The sequence below is a fragment of the Oncorhynchus masou genome, chromosome 32, assembly GCF_036934945.1.
Source record: "Oncorhynchus masou masou isolate Uvic2021 chromosome 32, UVic_Omas_1.1, whole genome shotgun sequence".
Classification (NCBI taxonomy): domain Eukaryota; kingdom Metazoa; phylum Chordata; class Actinopteri; order Salmoniformes; family Salmonidae; genus Oncorhynchus; species Oncorhynchus masou.
This window is the reverse complement of record NC_088243.1, coordinates 32,291,054-32,314,385: the sequence shown is the minus strand read 5'-3', so window position 1 is coordinate 32,314,385 and position 23,332 is coordinate 32,291,054. Positions and strand designations below refer to the sequence as shown.

Genomic DNA, 23,332 nt, shown 5'->3' with positions numbered 1-23,332 from the left:
TCGGCTTGTAGCTAAATTTTTTATTTGGCCCTCCGTCCATTTGACTTTGACACCCCTAGACTCTAGGGCATGCAATAAAACGAAAAAAGGGACTATGCGCTCTAAAAAAAAGGAAAAAGCAGATATCGCGCTATTACAAGAGACACACCTCTGTGATGCTGAACATGCCAAACTCCGCAGAGCTTGGGTGGGACAGGTGTATTTCTCATCTTTCAAATCAAACAGTAGAGGCACAGCCATACTTATCCATAAAAATGTTCCATTCATAATTGACTAAAACATATCTGATCCGGAGGGGAGATTTATTTTGATAACTGGGTCACTATATGGTCAACCAATTACTATATTAAACATATACGCCCCTAACACAGATACTCCTGCCTTCATGTCGAAAAGTATAACCCTGTTCAATGAGCATTGTCTCTCCTTTGGCGTGGTGGCCGGAGATTTTAATTGTACCCTTAACCCAACCTTAGACAAATCATCTCAAGTCCCCACCACAAATCCTAGATCTGCAAAGATGTTGAACTCTTACTAAAGAGATGGGACTGATAGATATCTGGAGAGAGACTAATAGCTCATCTATGGACTATACATACTACTCTAATGTCCATAACACCTACTCCCGTATAGATTACATTTTTATCCCAAAGAGTTTCATAAATTCAGCCACTTGTACAATCGGACCCATAGCACTTTCTGATCACGCCTTTGTCCACCTCCGCTTTGACCTCTGCAAAAACATCCGAGGTCAAAGAGCTGGAAATTCAACACCTCCATGTTATCAAAACGAAGCGTTCCATACATTGGTAACTACATGGATAGACAACTACACACAAGACAACAAAGATTCTCCTGTTTCTCCGGCCACAATGTGGGACGCTGCTAAAGCCACACTAAGAGGTCATCTAATTGCATATGCTTCCTCTAAGAAAAAAGCAATGGAAGCACACAGGCTCGATCTTGAGAGGGAGCTGGAATGCTGTGAAAAAAAATACTTAAACAATCCCTAGACAGCACCTCCTGGAGTCATCTTAAAGCAGCCAAAGCCAAACCGAATTCGGACTACACTCGGGAGATAAAAAAAGTTCTTTACTAAACAGAAATACCACGAGTATAGCAATAGGCCCAGTAGATTGCTTGCTTACCAATTAAAAAAGGAGCAGTCAGAGCGTACAATCATGGCTATCCGAACAGCAGAGGACGAGGTCACATATGACCCAAAAAAGATCAAACTTTTCATGATTTTTACTGCAAACTATATACCTCTGTTTTTTCTCTCAGAGGCAGAACTCCACTCTTTCCTAGAGGGAATCTCGCTACCTAAACTATCAGAGACCGACCAAGAAGATCTCAACTCCCCCTTCACTCCTGAGGAGATCCTGGAGGCAAGTACCTCCACGCCACCTAATAAGTCCCCAGGCCCAGATGGATTCCCCAGAGAGCTCTACAAAGCTTTTTGGCCCCAGCTCAGCCCTATCTTCATGCCAATGCTTGAGGATTTTTGCAAAAACAGAGTTCTCCCAGACTCAATGCACACAGCTCGCAGTACAGTGTTGCTAAAAAAGGACAAGGACCCCCTATCCTGCTCGTCCTTCCGGCCCATAAGCTTGTTGGATTTCGACTATAAAATAATTACCAAATTGCTCGCCAAAAGACTAAACACTCTTCTTCCCAAAATAATAAAAGTGGACCAAACCGGATTTATTAGAGACAGATACTCTTCTGATAACATTCACCGTCTTTTTGATCAAGTAAACGCACAGAAGACCCCTGTCCTGCTGGCTTCACTGGATGCTGAGAAGGCGTTTGACAGGATGGAGTGGAGCTTTCTGTTTTCAGTCTTAGAAAAGTTCAATATGGGCCCAAATTTTATTAAATGGATCAAATCACTATACTCTCATCCAAATGCCATGGTGACTACTAATGGACTGAACTCTGACGGATTCCCTCTGGAACGGGGCACAAGACAAGGGTACTCGCTGTCCCCCCTGCTCTACTTGTTGGGGGCAGAGCCTCTGGCAGAGCTGATAAGGAGCAATCCAAGTATTATGGGTGTTTCTGCAGGCGGCCTGCGGCACAAGATTTCGCTTTACGCGGATGATGTCTTGCTCTACATATCCAACCCTGAGAAATCCCTCCCTCTCATTTTAGACAATTGCTCAGTATGGCAAGTTCAAGTTATAAGATCAATTTTAACAAATCCACTGTCTGCCCTCAATATGACACTCATCAGCTCTATGAAGACACTTTGTCCTTTCCAATGGAAAACAGGGGTTTCAATACCTTGGGATCTTCATAACACCAGATCTGAATAGCCTTAAGGAAAATTATCTTCACTCCTGGATCAAATCAAGAATGATCACCAAACCTGGATCTCCCTCCCAATTAGCTTAGTAGGAAGAATTAATGTAATCTGTATGAACGTCCTCCCTAGACTGAACTACTTATTTCAGATGCTCCCATGCCATCTCCCAGTTTCCTTCTTCAAAACAACTAACCAAAGCATCACCAAAATTTATATTGGGCAATAAAAAAAACCTAGGATCAAGTTTCACTCTATCGAAACCTGAATTTAAGGGTGGTCTTGCCCTTCCCTCCCTTCAATTGTACTACTGGCCTGCCCAAATCCGCAACATGCTAACATGGATCACAAACAGACAAGAGTCAACGTGGATTCAGATAGAAGCCCAATCCTGTGGTGAAGTGGGCAACATAGCCAAAACCTTTGTGATTTACAGCACCCTACTAGCGTGGAGGGACTAAGAAATACCTGGGCATTTCCTCCCAAATAGGTTCTCACTCACCTATAGTAGGCAACCCAGACTTGCCAAAAGCCCTGAGGGATGCCAACTTTAATCTTTGGCATACTCTAGGAATCAGGACATTTTCAGACCTATTTCATCAGAAAACCACTACGCTGAAATCCTTTCAAGAGCTCTGCAGTGAATTCGATGTGCCAAGATTCCATTTTTTTTTTAAATATCTTCAAATTAGACATGTAATTTCCTCATTTACCTCCAAGAGGGGGTTTAGAACTCAGTTGAATGAAGTTGAAACCCTTCTTGTCACAGCCCAATCCATTAAAGGCAAAATATCTTACATCTATAGACTCCTTTCTGAGAAAGGAGGCTCCTCCTTTACTCCTTTGAAAATAATCTGGGAAAAGGACCTTGATCTGACTATCAGTGATGAGTTATGGGCGGAGGTCTGCGACAGGGTATACTGCTCCTCTACCAGTGTAAAAATGAATGAATCTAATTACAAATGTTATTATACTACTTTGAGACTCCATAGAATGAAAACAGATATGTCTCCTAACTGTAAAAGATGTACCTCTGAAAGTGGAACCTATATGCATGTATTTTGGAGCTGTAGGGAGATTGCCAGATTCTGGCAATCAATACATACTGCTGCACAGAAAATACTAGAGGTACAGTTTGATATGACCCCGTGTATCTATCTTCTTAATGCCCAGCAGGACTTTCTTGATCCTGACAGAAAATTTGCTTATGACTATTACATACTTTGCTAAGAAATGTATTTTTCTATTGTGGGCCTCTAATACCCCTCCTACATTTAAAATGTGGATTGACCAGATTGTTGACTTTCTTCATCTTGAAAAGCTCACTTATGACCTCCACAAGAGACAGCCCAAATTTGATAGACTCTGGTCTCCACTAATCAACTACATTTAAAACTGGACAGAGTGAACGGGGTGACTAGGGAAATGCGCAGATACATGTTGTGTAAGGTACTGTAAAACCTAAAAACGAATTATTGACTCGTCGTCTCAGCGAATGCTAGATATAGCTGATAAGAACCTTGATAGTGCTGCTGCAAGTGTTATGTTTTAATTTAGTTTGAGTGAAATATATATATATCCCAAGGAAAATAAATAGATTAAGAAAAATAAATGTTTTATTTGACTTTCATTCATTTTAATTGTACTTTTATTTTTTCAAATGTATTATTATTTTTTGACTTTTTAATTTATTTTTTAAGCCTGTCACATCTGTGAATGTGGAATGTGTTTTGTTGGTTGATTGAAAAAACAAGAACTTTAAATTGAAAAAAATAAAAATCACAAAACAGATCTGGTGACCGGGCTACTAAGGACCTTTCTAAACTCACATTTCCTGCTCTAGTGGCCAGGGTGGTGCAAGGCAGGTCTACATCCTACTCCTACTCAGGCAGAGGGAGAAGTGACGGTGCAGAAGAGAGGGAATGGTAAATTGGAAGGAAATGCCAAAGCATGTTCCCATGGCAGTGCTGACAGATTTCCGAGCAACAAAGGCCCCTCTGTGCTCCTTTCTCATCCCTGCTCTCTCTAATAGAGTGAGAGGGTGACAGGTTCCCAGGGACCACAACCACCTCACCCCCCCAAAAATGTAACCTTTCCATTCCATGAGGAACCCCCCCAAACAGTCATGGAAACACCATGGAACCACAGACGTTAAGCCGCCCCACAAGGTGACCTTTCAGTCAACACAGAATCTACAGGTCTTAATGTACAGACAATACACTGCTCAAAAAAATAAAGGGAACACCTATACACAATGTAACGCCAAGTCAATCACACTTCTGTGAAATCAAACTGTCCACTTAAGAAGCAACACTGACAATAACTTTCACATGCTGTTGTGCAAATGGAATAAACAGGTGGAAATAGGCAATTCGCAAGACACCCCCAATAAAGGAGTGGTTCTGCAGGTGGGGACCACAGACCACTTCTCAGTTCCTATGCTTCCTGGCTGATGTTTTGGTAACTTTTGAATGCTGGCGGTGCTTTCACTCTAGTGGTAGCATGAGACGGAGTCTACAACCCACACAAGTGGCTCAGGTAGTGCAGCTCATCCAGGATGGAACATCAATGCGAGATGTGGCAAGAAGGTTTGCTGTGTCTGTCAGCGTAGTGTCCAGAGCATGGAGGCGCTACCAGGAGACAGGCCAGTACATCAGGAGACGTGGAGGCCAACAACCCAGCAGCAGGACCGCTACCTCCGCCTTTGTGCAAGGAGGAGCAGGAGGAGCACTGCCAGAGCCCTGCAAAAGGGCCTCCAGCAGGCCACAAATGTGCATGTGTCTGCTCAAACGGTCAGAAACAGACTCCATGAGGGTGGTATGAGGGCCCTTACAGCCCAACACCATGCAGGACGTTTGGCATTTGCCAGAGAACACCAAGATTGGCAAATTCGCCACTGGCGCCCTGTGCACTTCACAGATGAAAGCAGGTTCACACTGAGCACATGTGACAGACGTGACAGTCTGGAGACGCGGTGGAGAACGTTCTGCTGCCTGCAACATCCTCCAGCATGACCGGTTTGGCGGTGGGTCAGTCATGGTGTGGGGTGGCATTTCTTTGGGGGGGGGCCGCACAGCCCTCCATGTGCTCGCCAGAGGTAGCCTGACTGCCATTAGGTACCGAGATGAGATCCTCAGACCCCTTGTGAGACCATAGGCTGGTGCGGTTGGCCCTGGGTTCCTCCTAATGCAAGACAATGCTAGACCACATGTGGATGGAGTGTGTCAGCAGTTCCTGCAAGAGGAAGGCATTGATGCTATGGACTGGCCCGCCCGTTCCCCAGACCTGAATCCAATTGAGCACATCTGGGACATCATGTCTCGCTCCATCTACCAACGCCACGTTGCACCACAGACTGTCCAGGAGTTGGCGGATGCTTTAGTCCAGGTCTGGGAGGAGATCCCTCAGGAGACCATCCGCCACCTCATCAGGAGCATGCCCAGGCGTTGTAGGGAGGTCATACAGGCACGTGGAGGCCACACACACTACTGAGCCTCATTTTTACTTGTTTTAAGGACATTACATCAAAGTTGTATCAGCCTGTAGTATGGTTTTCCACTAATTTTGAGTGCGACGCCAAATCCAGACCTCCATGGGTTGATAAATTTCATTTCCATTGATAATTTGTGTGATTTTGTTGTCAGAAAAAAGTATTTCATAAGAATATTTCATTCATTCAGATCTAGGATGTGTTATTTTAGTGTTCCTTTTATTTTTTTGAGCAGTGTACATTCACTAATGCCTTTGGGTTACACCTCTATTGGGAGGTATCCCTAGACTCACCATAATGACCAGGAGAATGTTCTGGAAGTCATTTCTGAAGCCCATGGTGTAGCTGATGAACATGGCAAAGTTCCCCTCCAGGAGCTGCAAGGAGGAGAGCAATGACATGCACATCAACCACTGAACATACAGGAAGTCATACTGTTGAAGTCGGAAGTTTACATACACTTAGGTTGGAGTCATTGAAACTAGTTTCTCAATCACTCCACCAATTTCTTGTTAACAAACTATAGTTTTGGCAAGTTGGTTAGGACATCTATTTTGTGCATGACAAGTAATTTTTCCAACAATTGTTTACAGACAGATTATTTCACATACACTAAGTTGACTGTGCCTTTAAACAGCTGGGAAAATTCCAGAAAATGATGTCATTCTGATTGGCTAATTGACATTTGAGTCTATTGGAGGTGTACCTGTATTTCAAGGCCTACCTTCAAACTCAGTGCCTCTTCGCTTGACATCATGGGAAAAATCAAATCAGCCAAGCCCTCCGAAAGAAAATGGTAGACCTCAAGTAGTATGGTTCATCCTTGGGAGCAATTTCCAAAAGCCTGAAGGTACCACATTCATCTGTACAAACAATAGTACGCAAGTATAAACACCATGGGACCACGCAGCCGTCATACTGCTCAGGATGGAGACGCGTTCTGTCTCCTAGAGATGAATGTACTTTGGTGGAAAAGTTCAAATCAATCCCAGAACAACAGCAAAGGACCTTGTAAAGATGCTGGTGGAAAACAGGTACAAAAGTATCTATATCCACAGTAAAACGAGTCCTATATTGACATAACTTGATAGGCCACTCAGCAAGGAAGAAGCCACGGCTCTAAAACCACCATAAAAAAGCCAGACTACGGTTTGCAACTGCACATGGGGACAAGAATCGTACTTTCTGGAGAAATGTCCTCTGGTTTGATGAAACAAAAATAGAACTGTTTGGTCATAATGACCATCGTTATGTTTGGAGGAAAACGGGGGAGGCTTGCAAGCACAAAGACGACCATCACAACCGTGAAGCACGGGAGTGGCAGCATGTTGTGGGGTGCTTTGCTGCAGATGGCATCATAAGGGGGGGAAATTCTGTGGATATATTTAAACAACATCTCAAGACATCAGTCAGGAAGTTAAAGCTTGGTCGCAAATGGGTTTTCCAAATGGACAATGACCCCAAGCATTCTTCCAAAGTTGTGGCAAAATGACTTAAGGACAACAAAGTCAAGGTATTGGAGTGGCCATCACAAAGCCCTTAAAGCCCAAAGCCCTTAATCCTATAGAAAATGTTGCAGGCAGAACTGAAAAAGCGTGTGCGAGCAAGGAGGCCTACAAACCTGGCTCAGTTACACCAGCTCTGTCAGGAGTAAATGGGCCAAATTCACCCAACTTATTGTGGGAAGCTTGTGGAAGGCTACCTAAAACGTTTGACCCAAGTTAAACAATTTAAAGGTAATGCTACCAAATACTAATTGAGTGTATGTAAACTTCTGATCCATTGGGAATGTGATGAAATAAAAAGATTCTCTCCTATTATTCTGACATTTCACATTCTTTAAATAAAGTGGTGATCCTAACTGACCTAAGACTGGGAATTTTTACTAGGATTAAAAGTCAGGAATTGTGAAAAACTGAGTTTAAATGTATTTGGTTAAGGTATATGTGAACTTCTGACTTCAACTGTACATACAGCAAACACCAGGGTTACACAGCCTATAGCTTGTCATAAATCAGTTTTGGTGCAACTGTATCCCATTCTAGGAGTATGAGTCACCATGAAGGCCAGCGACGTGAAGAGGAATCCCATGACCAGTTTAACATATGGCCCATATCCCATCACCATCCTCATGCCCTCAAAGAACGACATGGGCTCGGTCTTCAGACGCCCGCACTCTGACCAAAACAAAGATGGTGATTAAAACAGATTAGATGCACTGTGCCAAACATCAGCTGAAGACTTATCTGATGTCATGGATGAGAGATAAGCACTTTTACTGACTGCCAAAATGTGGCCCTCTTCTAGTTATTTGTAACAACGAATTCTTGGAACATTTTAGGGTTGAGAGGAAAAAGAAAGGATAACATACAAAGCTGTTGTACTCTAAATATGAGAAAAGTATATTTGATGTAATTAATCGAAATAGAATGTAAGCAATTTCCATTAATCAATTGACACCTTCCTGCTCTCTGACTCCCAGCAACAGGACTGCTGCACAGAGAACGTACAGGACACAGATGACTGCTGAGGCGAGGAGGTAGGCTCGTTTCTGTTAGAGGGACAGGAGGAGCAGGGTTAGGGTCAAATTACACTTCTGACATTGCCATTACAATGTTACACAACATGTCATCCCTGGGGTCCCCTTATCACCGTTTCATCCAGGGATATGTGGGAGACGTTGACGTCTAACCCCAGCAGTGTGGTGTTATCGTTGTCAAGAACTTCCAGGTCACCCGGGAGACAGGGGGTGATCGCCCCACCCACAATCTGCCCCTGGATCGCTGTGCCAACCACCGAGCCCAGCACCTCCGCCGTCATACCTGAACAAGAGAGAAGGGATGAAGAGAGAGTAGAATGAAGACCTCATATCACAACCACATGAGAGGCTACATAACTGCAAAGATGTACAGGATGACTTACGGTAGGCCGTGGCAGAGTCTCTCTCTTTCTGGTCCATGCTGATGAACATGGTGAGCGCTGAGTATGGCACATGGAAGCACTGCACACAAAAACAATCAATTCCTGGCACAAAATAGCTGTATATAGTAGAAGTAAAAGTATTGTTGTCTGTTAGTTTTCTCCAATCAGGGTAGGGATGGTAGGAAAAAGTATTTAAAAAAGCAATTCGAAATGACAATTATATTGATAGAACCCACATTAAAGCAGATCTAACACCCCCCACACACACAAATATATTGTTTAATTACAGCCATGGGACCATATCACAGTTCAATGGGGATTGAGGAGCAATGTATTGAAACATGTGCCCCCTCTTATTAATAACACATTTGTTCACTAACAATAGTGTGTGTGTATAGGGGAGACTGACCGTCTGCAGAGACTGGAATAGGCAGTAGAAGGTCAGATACCACAGGACCTTCCACTGCTCCACTGGAGGGACATACCAGATCAGGAAGTATGTGAGTACTGCAAAGGGAGTGGAGATGAGGATCCTGTCAGGAAAACAGAGGAGCATTTTAATGTTTTGGTGTCTAAGTAGGTCTATTTCATCTCTGACTGGAGAAAATATGATACTATTTTTAAAAAGTTTACAGTATTGAAGCAGTAAATATATGTTCTCACAATTATGATTTCCATGAGTCCCTACCAGGCTAAGTGTGGCACCTGCTAGTGATGGCAGTAGTGCTACCAGATTTTTTGCACTAACATGTCATCTGCATAGGGTTGAAATATACGAACACTGACCAAAAATATTAGAAACAAATTTACTGAATTACAGCTCATAGGGAAAAAAATCAGTCAATTGAAATAAATTCATTAGGCCCTAATCTAGGGATTTCACATGACTGGGCAGGGGTGTAGTCATGAGGGATCCTTGGGGGAATTTGTTAAATTTGATTTAACTTGGCAAGTTGTGATAAAGCCTGGGATTGAACCAGGGTCTGTAGTGACACCTCTAGCACAGATGCAGTGCCTTAGACCACTTAATATGCAGCACCTGTCAGGTGGATGGATTATCTTGGCAAAGGAGAAATGCAAACACATTTCTGCACAAATTTGTAGAGAAAGAAGATATGCAATTCTGTTTTTATTTCAGCTCATGGAACAATTTACATGTTTTATTTATATTTAGTATATAAAGTATCTTAATTTAAAAAAATGTAACTAGGCAAGTCAGTTAAGAACAAATACTTATTTACAATGATGGCCAACAGGCTAAATCCGGACAACTTTGGGCTAATTGTGCGCCGCCCTATGGGACTCCAAATAACAGCCAGTTGTAATACAGCCTGGATTCGAGCCATGGTGTCTGTAGTGATGCCTCAAGCACTGAGATGCAGTGCGTTAGACTCCTATGCCACTCAGGAGCCCTTGAACAATGTCGTTTTCTATTTTATTTTTACATTCCCCTTTTTATTCATTCTTTCTCTGCATTGAGATCTATAACCCTAAATCCCCTGTTTGGGGCTGTGTATCGAGAAGGGGCTCAGAATGGGCTCAATGTGGCCCTTCTCTCTGCACTATGCATGCCGACGGGGAGACTGTGGTGGGCTGTCCTTGGGTGAGGCGAGTAGTATGGCGCCACCACTACTACTCGACAGGCACAATACACCTGACCAGCAAACCAATCCACGCCAGCTAGAAAAGCAGAACATCCGTAGAGAAAGGATCCACTACTGCAGTGGTCTTCCAACACGTAGACCAGTAGCTCAACAATATTCTGAAAGGACATGCATTCTCTCTCAAACAAAGCTCACAGCTACCATCCAATGCAACATTATCACACCCCTGGTACGCAACCATTAGCTTAAAAAGCCAAATGAAACAATATCTGCCAATTAATTTCCAGAAATATTGCCCTTCTGCCTGTTTGGTGCGTACAGTTGTCCAGTCAGTATGTAGCCAATTAGCGATGTTAATGATACCCGGCATCTTGTGGGTAGACGGCCTTTCCCCAAAACCCTTCTCAATGAAATGTAAACTGCAAAGTTGGCTTCCCTGACAGAACTATATCATGATTAATTAGGTCATTGTTTTGCAAACTCTGCCATGACGTGTTCTGCAGCAGTAGGCTAAACAGACACATTTCTCACTCGTTTTGATGATGCGGACTGGGATATGTTCAAAGTAGCTTCAGAAAATAATATTGACACATACTGATCTGGTGAATGAGTTTATCAGGAAGTGCATAGGAGTTGTGGCACCCACCGTGACCATTTAAACCTACCCCAAACAGAAACCGTGTATAGATGGGAGCATTTGCGCAAAACTGAAGGCACGAACAACTGTATTTAACCAGGGCAAGAAGACTGGCAATATGGAATAATACAAACAGTGTAGTTATTCCCACCGCAAGCAATCAGGCTAATCGTCGGCAAAAGGACAAAGTTGAGTCCCAGTTCAACGGCTCAGACATGAGACGTATGTGGCAGGGTCTACAGACAATCTCAGATTATAAAAGGAAAGCCGTGCCACGTCGCAGACACCGACATCTTGCTTCCGTACAGGCTGAACACCGTCGCTCGCTTTGAGGAGAATACAGTACCACCGACGCAGCACGCTATCAAGGACTACTTCGCCGTGAGTAAGACATTTAAGAGTGTTAACCCTCGCAAGGCTGCTGGCCCAGATGATATCTCTAGCAGTGTCCTCACAGCATGCGCAGACCAGCTGGCTGGCGTTTACAGCTATATTCAATCTCTCCCTATCCCAGTCTGTTGTCCCCACATGCTTCAAGATGGCCGCTATTGTCCCTGTACCTAAGAAAGCAAAGGTAATTGAACTAAATTACTATCACCCGTAGCACTCACCTCTGTCCTCATGAAGTGCTTTGAGAGACTAGTCAAGGATCATATCACCTCCACCTTACCGGCTACCCTAGACCCACTTCAATTTGCTTACCGCCCCAATAGAGCCAGAGATTGCAATTACCACCATACTGCCCTGTCCCATCTGGACTAGAGGCATACCTATGTAAGAATGCTGTTCATTAACTATAGCTCAGCATGGTCCTGTGTGGCTCAGTCGGTAGAGCATGGCGCTTGCAACGCCAAGCGTCGTGGGTTCGATTCCCGCTGGGTCCACCCATATGTAAAAGTAGTGGCCCCAGCTGACTTGTAAGTCGCTTTGGACAAAAGCGTCTGCTAAATGGGATATATATTCAACACCATAGTACAAGCTCATCATAAAGCTCTAGGCCCTGGGTCTGAACCCCACCCTGTGCAACTGGGTCCTGGACTTCCTGACAGGTCACCTTAAGGTGGCGAAGGTAGGAAACACATCTTCGCTGATCCTCAACACTGGGGCCCCACAAGGGTGCATGCTCAGCCCCCTCCTGTCCTCCCTGTTCACCCATGACTGCGTGGCCAAGCATGCCTCCAATGCAAATCATCAAGTTTACAGACAACAGTAGTAGGCTTGATTACCAACAATGATGAGAGACTTCAGGGAGGAGGTGAGGGCTCGGAGTGTGGTGTCAGGAAAATAACCTAACGTCAACAAAACTAAGCAGATGATCGTGGACTTCAGGATACAGCAAAGGGAGCACCCCCTTATCCACATTGATGGGACCGCAGTGGAGGTGGTGGAAAGCTTCAAGTTCCTCAGCGTACATGCCACTAACAAACTGAAATGGTCCACCCACAGACAGTACGGTGAAGAATACCTCCTTAACACCTACAGCACCAGATGTCACAGGAAGGCCAAAAAAGATCAAGGACATCAACCACCGGAGCCACTGCCTGTCCACCCCGCTACCATCCAGAAGACGAGGTCAGTACAGGTGCATCAAAGCTGGGCCCGAGAGACTGAAGAACAGCTTCTATTTCAAGGCCATCAGACTGCTAAACAACCATCACTAGCACAGAGGCAATTGCCTATAGACCGATTAGGAATCACTGGCCACTAATAATGTTTCTGTATCTAGCATTACTCATTTCATATGTATAAACTGCACACCACACCATCTAAGTTACTTCTAAATTGTGTTTACATATTGCGTCACCCATTTCATATGTATATACTGTATTGTACGCTATACTACACCACTGACTGTTAAAACAGCCATTTTAAAGAAATGAAACACCATCTATCCACTTTAATGTCTCCGTATCTTGCATTAATCATCTCATGTGTAAACTGTACTCTATACTTAGTCACTAATTGTGTGTAAATATTGCATCATCCATCTCATATGTATATACACTGTACTCTATAATATATGCCATTGCATCTTAGTCCAATTGCAGCTCTTACATGTACAGTTGAAGTCAGAAGTTTACATAAACTAGTTTTAATGTCTCCAACCTAAGTGTTTCTACCACTCCACAAATGTCTTGTTAACAAACTAGTTTTGGCAAGCCGGTTAGGACATCTACTTTGTGTATGACAAGTAATTTTTCTAACAATTGTTTAGACAGATTATGTCACTGTATCACAATTCCAGCAGGTCAGAAGTTTACATCCACTAAGTTGACTGTGCCTTTAAAACAGCTGGGAAAATTCCAGAAAGGGATGTCATGACTTTAGAAGCTTCTGATAACTATAATGATTAATTAGAATTGGAGTGGCCATCACAAAGCCCTGACCTCAATCCTATAGAAAATTTGTGGGCAGAACTGAAGCGTGTGCGAGTAAGGAGGCCTACAAACCTGGCTCAGTTACACCAGCTCTGTCAGGTGGAATGAGCCAAAATTCACCCAACTTATTGTGGGAAGCTTGTGGAAGGATACCTGAAACATTTGACCCAACAATTTAAAGGCAATGCTACCAGCAATCACTACTATTATTCTGACATTTAACATTCTTAAAATAAAGCGGTGTTCCCAACTGACCTAAAACAGGGATTTTTTACTAGGATTAAAATGTCAGGAATTATGGAAACCTTAGTTTGAATGTATTTGGTTAAGGTGTATGTAAACTTCCGACTTCAACTGTATATTCTTAACCCTTTCCTTAGATTTATTTACATGTATATGTTGTGAAACTGTTAGATATTACTGCACTGCCGGAGCCAGAAGCTACACCCACAGTAACATCTGCTAAACACGTGTATGTGAACAGTAAAATTTTATTTGATAGATTTACAATTATAAAGGGGAATTACACCATAAAAATCTTAATGTGAATGTTTTTTTTCCAAACAATTGTCTTCTGATGTGATTTCAGCATTGACATGACTCAGAACATTCATTTGCTGTTTCTCTATGAATAATTGTTATATTGAGAGTAGAAAATAAATAAAATCAAACCAGGAAGAATAAAACTCCAAAAAACTCAATTCAAAAATACTAAAGATTATTTGGCATGACAGGCCTCAATTCTTTATTAACCATTAGATTACCATGTATATTGATAGAAAACACATTATACACCAAAGACCCAGGGAAGAGAAGAATGTGAGTATCTGAAAGTAGCTACCATGCTAGAAAAGGTTGGAGACCCCAGCACTACTGGGTTTCCAGCAGACCAGTCCACTCGAAATAATAGAAGTCAGGGGCATTGCTGGCAGGGTATTTTGGAGACAAATATGTATCAAAGACATTTCTATGCCTGCAGGGCAGTGGGCGTTCCATTTGTCTCATCCCCTCACTTGTCTCTGCAAAAGCCACAGTTGAGAACAGTGGTTGCTGTACCATTGCATGCTCATCTGCCAAGTGTTTTAAATCACTACAACTGCATTAATACTTTATAACAATCTCTTGCTAATAGGTCATGTTTCTTCCTATCCATAATCTATGCTTGACCTGCAATTATGGTGCCTACAATCCTCAGGGGGCCGATCAGCTAAATTAACTGAATATGCATGTTTGTCTGACATGATGACCCCACTCAAATGGCCAGTCAAAGGGAATGGCCCATCCTCTGCAGCCCACACCAACTGACCTGGATAATCCCCCTCCATCTTCTTCCTTAGCCTATGTGGGCTGACAATGGGGTTAATGAGTCAATAGGCTGATCTGACTGGAAATAGAGGTCAGATTTCTACTTGATTGTCTGCACTTTTTTAAACCGTTACTCTGGTTTAATACACAAAGCTTACAGCATGAGCACAACGGCAGCCCAACACCCATGACCTTGAAGCAAAGACATACACAACCCACCTCAGGCGGTAAGGCAAGACACGAGAGAAGGAAAAGGCTCAAGGTTTTATTTTGCAGACTGGATCATCTGCCTGTGAGAACCATTCATGAGCTTGTTCAAGTTGTCTTATCAATATCACAATATTTAAAAAGTGAAACTATTCAAGTACTGATCAGCAGAGCCCATTAAGATAACATTGTGTTCCCTCTTATAACAATGATCCTTTTGATGTCATTTTTAAATCACAACCAATCAGATGATTATTTAATCATACAGCTATCCGTCGGTCTTGCGGGTGGATACATGGAAGAGGTTTTAGAATTCCAGTGTTTAGGACAAATCAATACAATTCTGGGAAAAACATCTTCCACATGTAGTGCCAAATAAAATGGCTGGAGCATTCAGATGGGAAAAGAGCTTGAGTCAAGGTTTAGTTAAATGCATTATTGATAGTGGGGAAGACATCTCAATCTCCTAGTCTATGCTAAGGTGCGGATAGCATGCTGGGGGCTTTGTGGTGGTTTGTACAGGTCGGAAAACTGCCACCTAACAATGACCCGCCTCATTGACAAGCAGCCAAGAATCTCCCCTCTACTTGACCTGTGGTAACTTCTCTGAATTAGGCAAGCCCCCTCCCCAACTGCCATTCCGGAATCACACACACTTCAGGCCACCCATTGGCCTAAATCCAGTGGTGTGTTGAGGGTTGGACCAATCAGAGAGGGAGAAGCCAGTTCTCTCCACCTGGCATCCTACATTACTCACAGGGTCTTAAGATATCAAGCGAATCCAGCTACCTTGTCACGAATCATCTGTCGACAGAATTCCTAGACAGTCAATATAATGCCAAATATACATTTTAACTCTGTCCTCTTGTAGAGTAGTATGTGAAAATATACATTAGTATGTTATATAGCAGTGGTCACCATGTTCCCTCTGGTTTAAATAACTTTGGTCTGTGCATGGTCACACACAGTCGCAGCACCCAAAGGCCGGAGAGGTGTCAGGGATCAGTGTTTCTCTTGACCACATGGGGTCATAGAGTTTCACAGGTGCATATAAAGTAGGCTGCAAAATGCTAGGTAGCAGGGGTATGATGCTGTTAGAGGATCTACCACCATCGAGATCGTCTCTCTTTACAAACAACTGTCTCACAATGTAATATAACTCCCGTAATGGAATTCCTACAACTAAATGTCAAATAAAAATACTTTTGCCTTGATAGAGCACACCTAGCAACAAAACAGTAACGGTTAACAACGGCGTTTGACACGAGGATTACTTTAACGTCGCCGAATCATATATATATATTTTTATTTTACCTTTATTTAACCAGGCAAGTCAGTTAAGAACAAATTCTTATTTTCAATGACGGCCTGGGAACAGTGGGTTAACTGCCTGTTCAGGGGCAGAACGACAGATTTGTACCTTGTCAGCTCGGGGGTTTGAACTCGCAACCTTCCGGTTACTAGTCCAACGTTCTAACCACTAGGCTACACTGCCGCAATGCTCATGTGTTTAGATGATCAGTGTATGACACTGGCGCTCTGGTTTCATCAACTAGTGACGGCCATTCTGGGCTGTTGTACTCACTCCTATTACTTTAGAGGGAACTCACCGCCCTCTTCCATTCCTGACACATACCACCCACCACTTGGGTTAACAGTCTCGATTAGGGCATCTGGGGCAAAATTCATAGCATTTTTAACACCCAGAGCTTTGTGGAACCTCAGTGGTAGCTTAGAATACCCAGGTGTTTTCCTTTTTGTTCTAAAACAAACTAAAATAAGATTTAGCCTCATTCCAGTCTGTCCTGGTTTGCACCCAGAGGAGAAGTTAAAAGCTACTACAATCCAAGACAGAACCCAACTGCAGATAAAGATAGAGTAAACGCGTCAGTGGATACTGAGGTCGAATAGAGAACAAGTTATGCATATCAGTGACAGCCTGTTCTCTCTATTCAATCCGTTTCATTTCAGCTTCCTTGTCACGATTACCACCCATACTTCAATTTCAACTACTGTGCTGTTCTCCCGAGGTGTGGCGAGAGGTTATGCTTTTAATTTCTGAATGACTCCTCTCCCCCTTCCTCCATTCAATATCCTATTCTTGTTTATTACCCTTTTTGTTAACATTTCCTCTTTCATTCCTGCCTGCTGTAAGGATGTTAACTGGGTGACCGAGGCGGAGACACCTACCAGGGCATCATCCGGCCACACCGGGTCCATCTGCTCCGGCTCACCAGGAAGCCCACCGTTGGGTCTGTCACTGCATCCCAGGCCCGGCCCACAAACAAAATGATAGAGGCATAGAATGTGTCCAGCTATGGAGAGAGAGAGTTGAAAGGATAGAGAAATAATTCATCGTCTGTCAGACCACTACAACCACAGTCGTCAGCCATCACCTCTCCTCACAGGAGTGGCCTTGACACAGAAATAAAAACGCCATCTTTTGCATCTTATGACTAACAAGATGACAAAGAGGATATTTGGAGAGTTGCCAAGGTTGTGTAAGAACAGTCAGGGATACATTGACAATATTACCATTGGAACAAACCAGATGACACCCATGTTATTTATGGAAAGCCACAGGCACTCAGACATAATTTACAAAGCATGTGTGTTTAGTGAGTCCGCCAGATCAGAAGCAGTAGGGACAACCAGGGATGTTCTCTTGATAAGTGCCTGAATTTGACTATTTTCCCATCCTGTTAAGCATTCAAAATGTAATGAGTACTTTTGGGTGTCAATGAAAATGTATAGAGTAAAAAGTAGAATATTTTTTTAAGGAATGTAGTGAAGTAAATGTAGTCAAAAATATAAATAGTAAAGTACAGATGCCCCCCCCCCAAAAAAAACAACGTAAGTACTTAACACCACTAATAGAACCCAAGCCTTCTATGTCCCCCACCCTGGTGTTGCCCTCTGTCTCAACCCCCATCTCACTCACCTGGGCCACATCCAGCAGGTAGATCTGGAGGAAGAAGCCCAGAGCACTGCCAGTGATCTGATAGGGAGCCCCTCCAATGGCATAGCACAACTTACTGCACACTGATAGATGGCCGCTTTCGTCCCGCCACTGGAGAACAGGGAGAAAAGACTCACATAGCAGGACGACAGGACAATGTTTTGTTATACACTAAATACAGAAATGAAGAACACTGGATTTTAATGGGTTGCTATTGATACACAATTTAGCTGTGTTGTGATACGGGGCTCTTTGTATGTCCATATCCAACTCAGACGTTTTATTAAGAGCTGACAAATGTGGGAGGCATTTCATGTTTTATATATTTAGTCAGGATAGTCTACTAACAATTGCTACAGTTTGAGAGTCCTGGATTCCATATAATCAATAAAAAAACAGAAGCAAATATAGCAAACCATTGGTAGGTCTACCTTTATTTTTTTACTTTGTGAACGGTCATCATCCTCCCTTAAGGATGTGGGTTTTTGGTAATGGCACAAGGCAAATTCTTAAACATACATTATGCAAACAATTCCTCAAACTAAATATAAGTGTTGATATTAGTTTGTAGGGGTTATTACTTTAACATTATGTTTGGATGCATTTCTAATGCCTTAAGACTTTCTGCTAGATGTTGTCTAAGACCTATTTTCCATCTGTTTGACCAGAAATCATAGCCTTTGCTTAGTCCTAATTTTTGGGATAGAAAATAGTTTCTCAAAAATAGACTTCACTTTCAGTTGACATGCTCCTATGAGCTTCACATGTTGGTCCTCATGGGTCCTTTCAGATAGAAATTCCCTAAAACATTTGTGAGGCAAACATTGGACAACCCTCCTCACCCCATTTTTAACATCAGATTAGCACTAAATCCTTCTGACTATGCAATCTGGGTCACAAGGAGTTTAGAAAGTGGTGTGATACTGGGAGGTCACTGCACAACTCTGCTTGGTGCTGGAGGCAGTGATTGGCTCTGGCTATGTGAGGAGGCATTCTGATGTTCCATCAGCAGCCTGAGTGCCCCAGCAGTCTGCAGACAGTCAGGAGTGCAGACACACACCCCTCCTTCCAATCAAAAACATCCTACTGGTCAATGAGAAAATAAACCGAGTCCAATAGCCAATCAATAGTAAATCGTATCTATTGTGACAGCGTCCTGTCAGTGTTGTTATAAGCACCTCTGACCTATTCATAGTACTTACCCAGGTGAAATATGCCCGCATAGAACAGGAATTACATCCCACATTGCCTTCAGGAATGCAGCCTGAAGATATCCTGTGTAGGACCACTGGTATGGAACATACTTTTGTTTATGTGGACACCCCTTCAAAATAGTGGATTAGGCCATTTCAGCCACATGCCTTGCTGACAGGTGTTTTCTGACCTGGTGGAGCTGCCTTGGTCAACTGTAAGTGCTGTTATTGTGAATCGGAAACATCTAGGAGCAACAACGGCGAAGTGGTAGGTCACACAAGCTCACAGAATGGGACCGCAGAAGCGTGTAGCACAAACAGCGCCTGTCCTCGGTTGAAACACTCACTACGAGTTCCAAACTGCCTCTGGAAGGAACATCAGCACAATAAACTGTTGGTCTGGACCTTCATGAAATGGGTTTCCATGGCCGAGCAGCTCTACAAGCCTAAGATCACCATGCACAATGCCATGCGTCAGCTGGAGTGGTGTAAAGCTCGTCGCCATTGAAGCAGAGGAAACGCGTTCTCTAGAGTGATGAATCATGTTTCCCCATCTGGCAGTCAGTTTGGTAGATGCCAGGAGAATACTACCTGCCCCAATGCATAGTGCCAACTGTAAAGTTTGGTGGAGGAGGACTAATGGCCTGGGATGTGTTTCATGGTTCGGGCTAGGCCCCTCAGTTCCAGTGAAGGGGAAACTTAACACTACAGCATACAATGACATTCTAGACAATTCTGTGCTTCCAACTGCAGCAACAGTTTTGGGAAGGCCCTTTCCTGTTTCAGTATGACAGCCCCATGCCTCAATCCCATTGAACACCTTTGGAATTAATTGGCAAGCTGACTGCGAGTCAGGCCTAAATCGCCCAACATCAGGGCCTGACCTCACTAATGTTCAAGGCTGAATGGAAGCAAGTCCCTGCAACAATGTTCCAACATGTAGTGGAAAGCCTTCCCAGAAGAGTGGAGACTGTTATAGCAGTTGGGGGACCAACTCCATATTAATGCCCATTATTTTGGAATGAGATGTTCAATAAGCAAGTGTCCACATACTCTTGGTCATGAGATAGATATCTATCCACACACACACCAAAATATAAATGCAGTACCTCTGCATTTGGCAGAGGTACATCCAAATGCAACAAGCTAATTTCTCACATTGTGCACAAATTTGTTTACGTCCCTGTTAGTAAGCACTTCTTTGCCAAGATGCTGTAAATCCATCCACCTGACAGGTGTGGAATATGAAGAAGCTGATTAAGCTGGGTACAATAATAGGCCATTTTAAAAATGTGCAGTGGTGTCACAACACAATGCCACAGATGTCTCACGTTATGAGGGAGTGTGCAATTGGCATGCTGACTGCAGGAATGTACACCAGAGCTTTTTCCGGAGAATTGAATGTTCATTTCTCTACCAATGTAATTTTAGAGAATGTCAGTAGGTCCAACAGGCCTCACAACAGCAGACCATGTGTAACTATGCCAGCCCAGGAGGTCCAGATCAGGCTTCTTCACCTGTGGGATCGTCTGAGCCCAGCCACCTGGACAGATTGACGAAACTCTGGGTTTGCACAACCAAAGAATTTCTGCACAAGGTGTCAGAAACAGTCTCAAAGAAGCTCATCTGCGTGCTTGTCGTCCTCACCAGGGTTTTGACATGACTGTACTTCGGTGTCGTAACCGACTTCAGTGGGCAAATGCTCACCTTTAATGGCCATTGGCACGCTGGAAAAGTGTGCCCTTCATGGCTTAATCCCAAATTCAACTGTGCATGGCAAATGGAAGACAGCGTGTATGGCGTTGTGTGGGCGAGCAGTTTGCTGATGTCAATGTTGTGAACAGAGTGCCCCATGGTGGTGGTGGGGTTATGGTATGGACAGGCATTAGCTACAACAAACAGAATTACATTTTATCTATGGCAAGTTCAATGCACAGAGACACCGTGACGATAGGCTACCTGCCATCGGGGCGGCAGGTAGCCTAGTGGTTAGAGCGTTGGACTAGTAATCAAAAGGTTGCAAGAGCGAATCCCTGAGCTGACAAGGTACAAATCTGTCGTTCTGCCCACTGAACAAGGCAGTTAACCCACTGTTCCTAGGCCGTCATTGAAAATAAGAATTTGTTCTTAACTGACTTGCCTAGTTAAAGGAAAAAATAATAATATCCTGGAGGCCCATTGTCATGCCATTCATCCGCTGCCATCACTTCATGTTTCAGCATGATAATGAACAGCCTCATATCACAAAGATCTGTATACAATTCCTGGTAGCTGAAAAAGTCCCAGGTCTTCCATGGCCTGCACGCTCACTAGACATGTCACCCATTGAGCACGTTTGGGATACTCTGGATCAATGTGTACAACTGAGTTCCAGTTCCCGCCAATATCCAGCAACTTTGCACAGCCATTGCAGAGGAGAGAGACAACATTCCACAATCAACAGCCTGATCAACTATGTGAAGGGGATTTGTCACACTGCATGAGGTAAATGGTCACACCAGATAGTGACTGGTTATCTGATCCATTCCCCTACTTAAAACCAGCCAATTTATTTACATTGACTGATTTCCTTATATTAACTGTAACTCAGTAAAATCTTTGAAATTGTTGCGCTTATAAATTCTCTTAGAGAATAGAAAATTCAAAAACAAACCCAATTTTGATACACTCCCATATCTACTGGGTGAAATACCAGTGTGACATCATAGCAGCAAGATTTGTGACCTGTTGCCACAAGGGCAACCAGTGAAGAACAAACACCATCGTACCCTTTTGTACATCGTTACACTGTATCATACATGACATTTGAAATGTCTTTATTCTTTTGAACTTCTGTGAGTAATGTTCACCGTTTACTGTTCATTTTTATTGTTTATTATCTACTTCACTTGCTTTGGCAATGTTAACATATTTTTCCCATGCCAATAAAGCCAATAAATTGAAATGGACACAGACAGACACCTCTAGTACCGAGTTCCCAGTTATTTTCAATGAGGCCCATCGAGACAATTACTGACGTCATATCAGTGAACGTCAGTAAAACATTTGTCGTCGGTTCTTATTATAGACAAATTTAGTGCATTCAGGACAACTGGAAACTCGGAAAAATGTTTTAGTTCTGATTTGGAAAATGTGTTTTGAATGGTCATCCAAGTCCGAATTCCAAGTCGGAAACTTTGGCCTAGTTCTAGAGCTCCGAGTCAACCACATTTTAACACCAGAGTTCCCAATTGTCTAGAAAGCATCAATAGGTCTACGTATGATGTTCTTTTGAGTACGTCAGCTGGTCAACATTATCCTTCAGACAAAATTAATCATACCTAAAATACAGGTTTAATGAATGAATGAATGTCCCTTTAAAACCGGTAAAGTTTTTATTTCTCTGAAGACCGACACTCCGATTGCGCTAACGTGGTGAAATTCAAGACCCATCAACGAAACTGGAGGGCATTAGTGTGCCATGTCAGCTATGGTTTAGTCACAATTATGCCAGTAACCTAAGCCACTCATTGTAAATGCTTATCATTTGAAGGCTATTTGACGGTTGAAACGTGACTGCAGTAACTAGCCCAATTACAATAGCACATGCCCTCACTGCCAATTACAGCGGCTTCCTTAATAGCCTCATCAAACCGGCCTCAATGTTATCACGGTGAAAATATTTCAATTCATTTGTGTGCGTTGAACAACCCATTATAAAAAGCCTATTTAACTACAATACAGCCCATATTTATCCATGTGGACATGGTAGTAAAATAATACCGTGCAGATTTCCGTATAGCCTACATAACAGTACTGTGAAGATCATTTTAGGCCATCAATTAATAGAATTCCTCGCACTTACCTTGGCAATTTTGATTCCATCTTGACTTCTTTTTTTTTGTAATAGACTTGAAGCGGAATACTGCTCCGTGCACTCTCCTTTTACCATATTGTTATAAATCAATAATTTCTTACAAAAGCCTTAAAAAATAAATAAATAAATAGCTCCTCGCTCAGTATTGGAACTGCACGAGTAAGCCACGGTTCAAAGCTCTGTGTGTTGCACACTCAATTTGGGAAGCTGGTCTCCTTGGTTTGATATGGACGTTTGGAGCGCGTTTTTGCCCTCCCCCACTCATTCATCCACGCTTTCAAATACTACGCCTCCGACGTCATGTTAACCCTTTAATTGACTAATATGCTGACGCGACGAATGGAATTCAATGCAAGGTAGCCTACAGTAAAGGAAACATAGTATACCAACAATATAGGCATAAATATTTGCCTGCATCAATTTTATATTATGACATAGTGCACTTTGGGTTTTAAAAGTGTGGGGGGGACATGACC

General features: G+C 43.0%; 1 protein-coding gene across 2 annotated transcripts in view; it reads right to left on the bottom strand.

Annotated features, from left to right (window-relative positions):
• The window catches only part of LOC135525956 (sodium-dependent lysophosphatidylcholine symporter 1-B-like), a 28,403-nt gene extending 5,290 nt beyond the window's left edge, over window positions 1-23,113 (bottom strand). For both annotated transcript variants that reach the window (XM_064953933.1, XM_064953934.1), the window contains exons 1-9: window positions 22,845-23,113; window positions 17,790-17,918; window positions 17,039-17,163; window positions 9,127-9,250; window positions 8,718-8,796; window positions 8,448-8,617; window positions 8,256-8,346; window positions 7,854-7,972; window positions 6,089-6,172 (exon numbers count right to left, since the gene is read on the bottom strand). In XM_064953933.1, the coding sequence (XP_064810005.1) occupies window positions 6,089-6,172; window positions 7,854-7,972; window positions 8,256-8,346; window positions 8,448-8,617; window positions 8,718-8,796; window positions 9,127-9,250; window positions 17,039-17,163; window positions 17,790-17,918; window positions 22,845-22,931 (1,008 nt within the window). In that variant the 5' untranslated portion in view covers window positions 22,932-23,113. The remainder of the gene's footprint in view (window positions 1-6,088; window positions 6,173-7,853; window positions 7,973-8,255; window positions 8,347-8,447; window positions 8,618-8,717; window positions 8,797-9,126; window positions 9,251-17,038; window positions 17,164-17,789; window positions 17,919-22,844) is intronic.
• Between the last annotated feature and the right edge of the window lie 219 nt (window positions 23,114-23,332).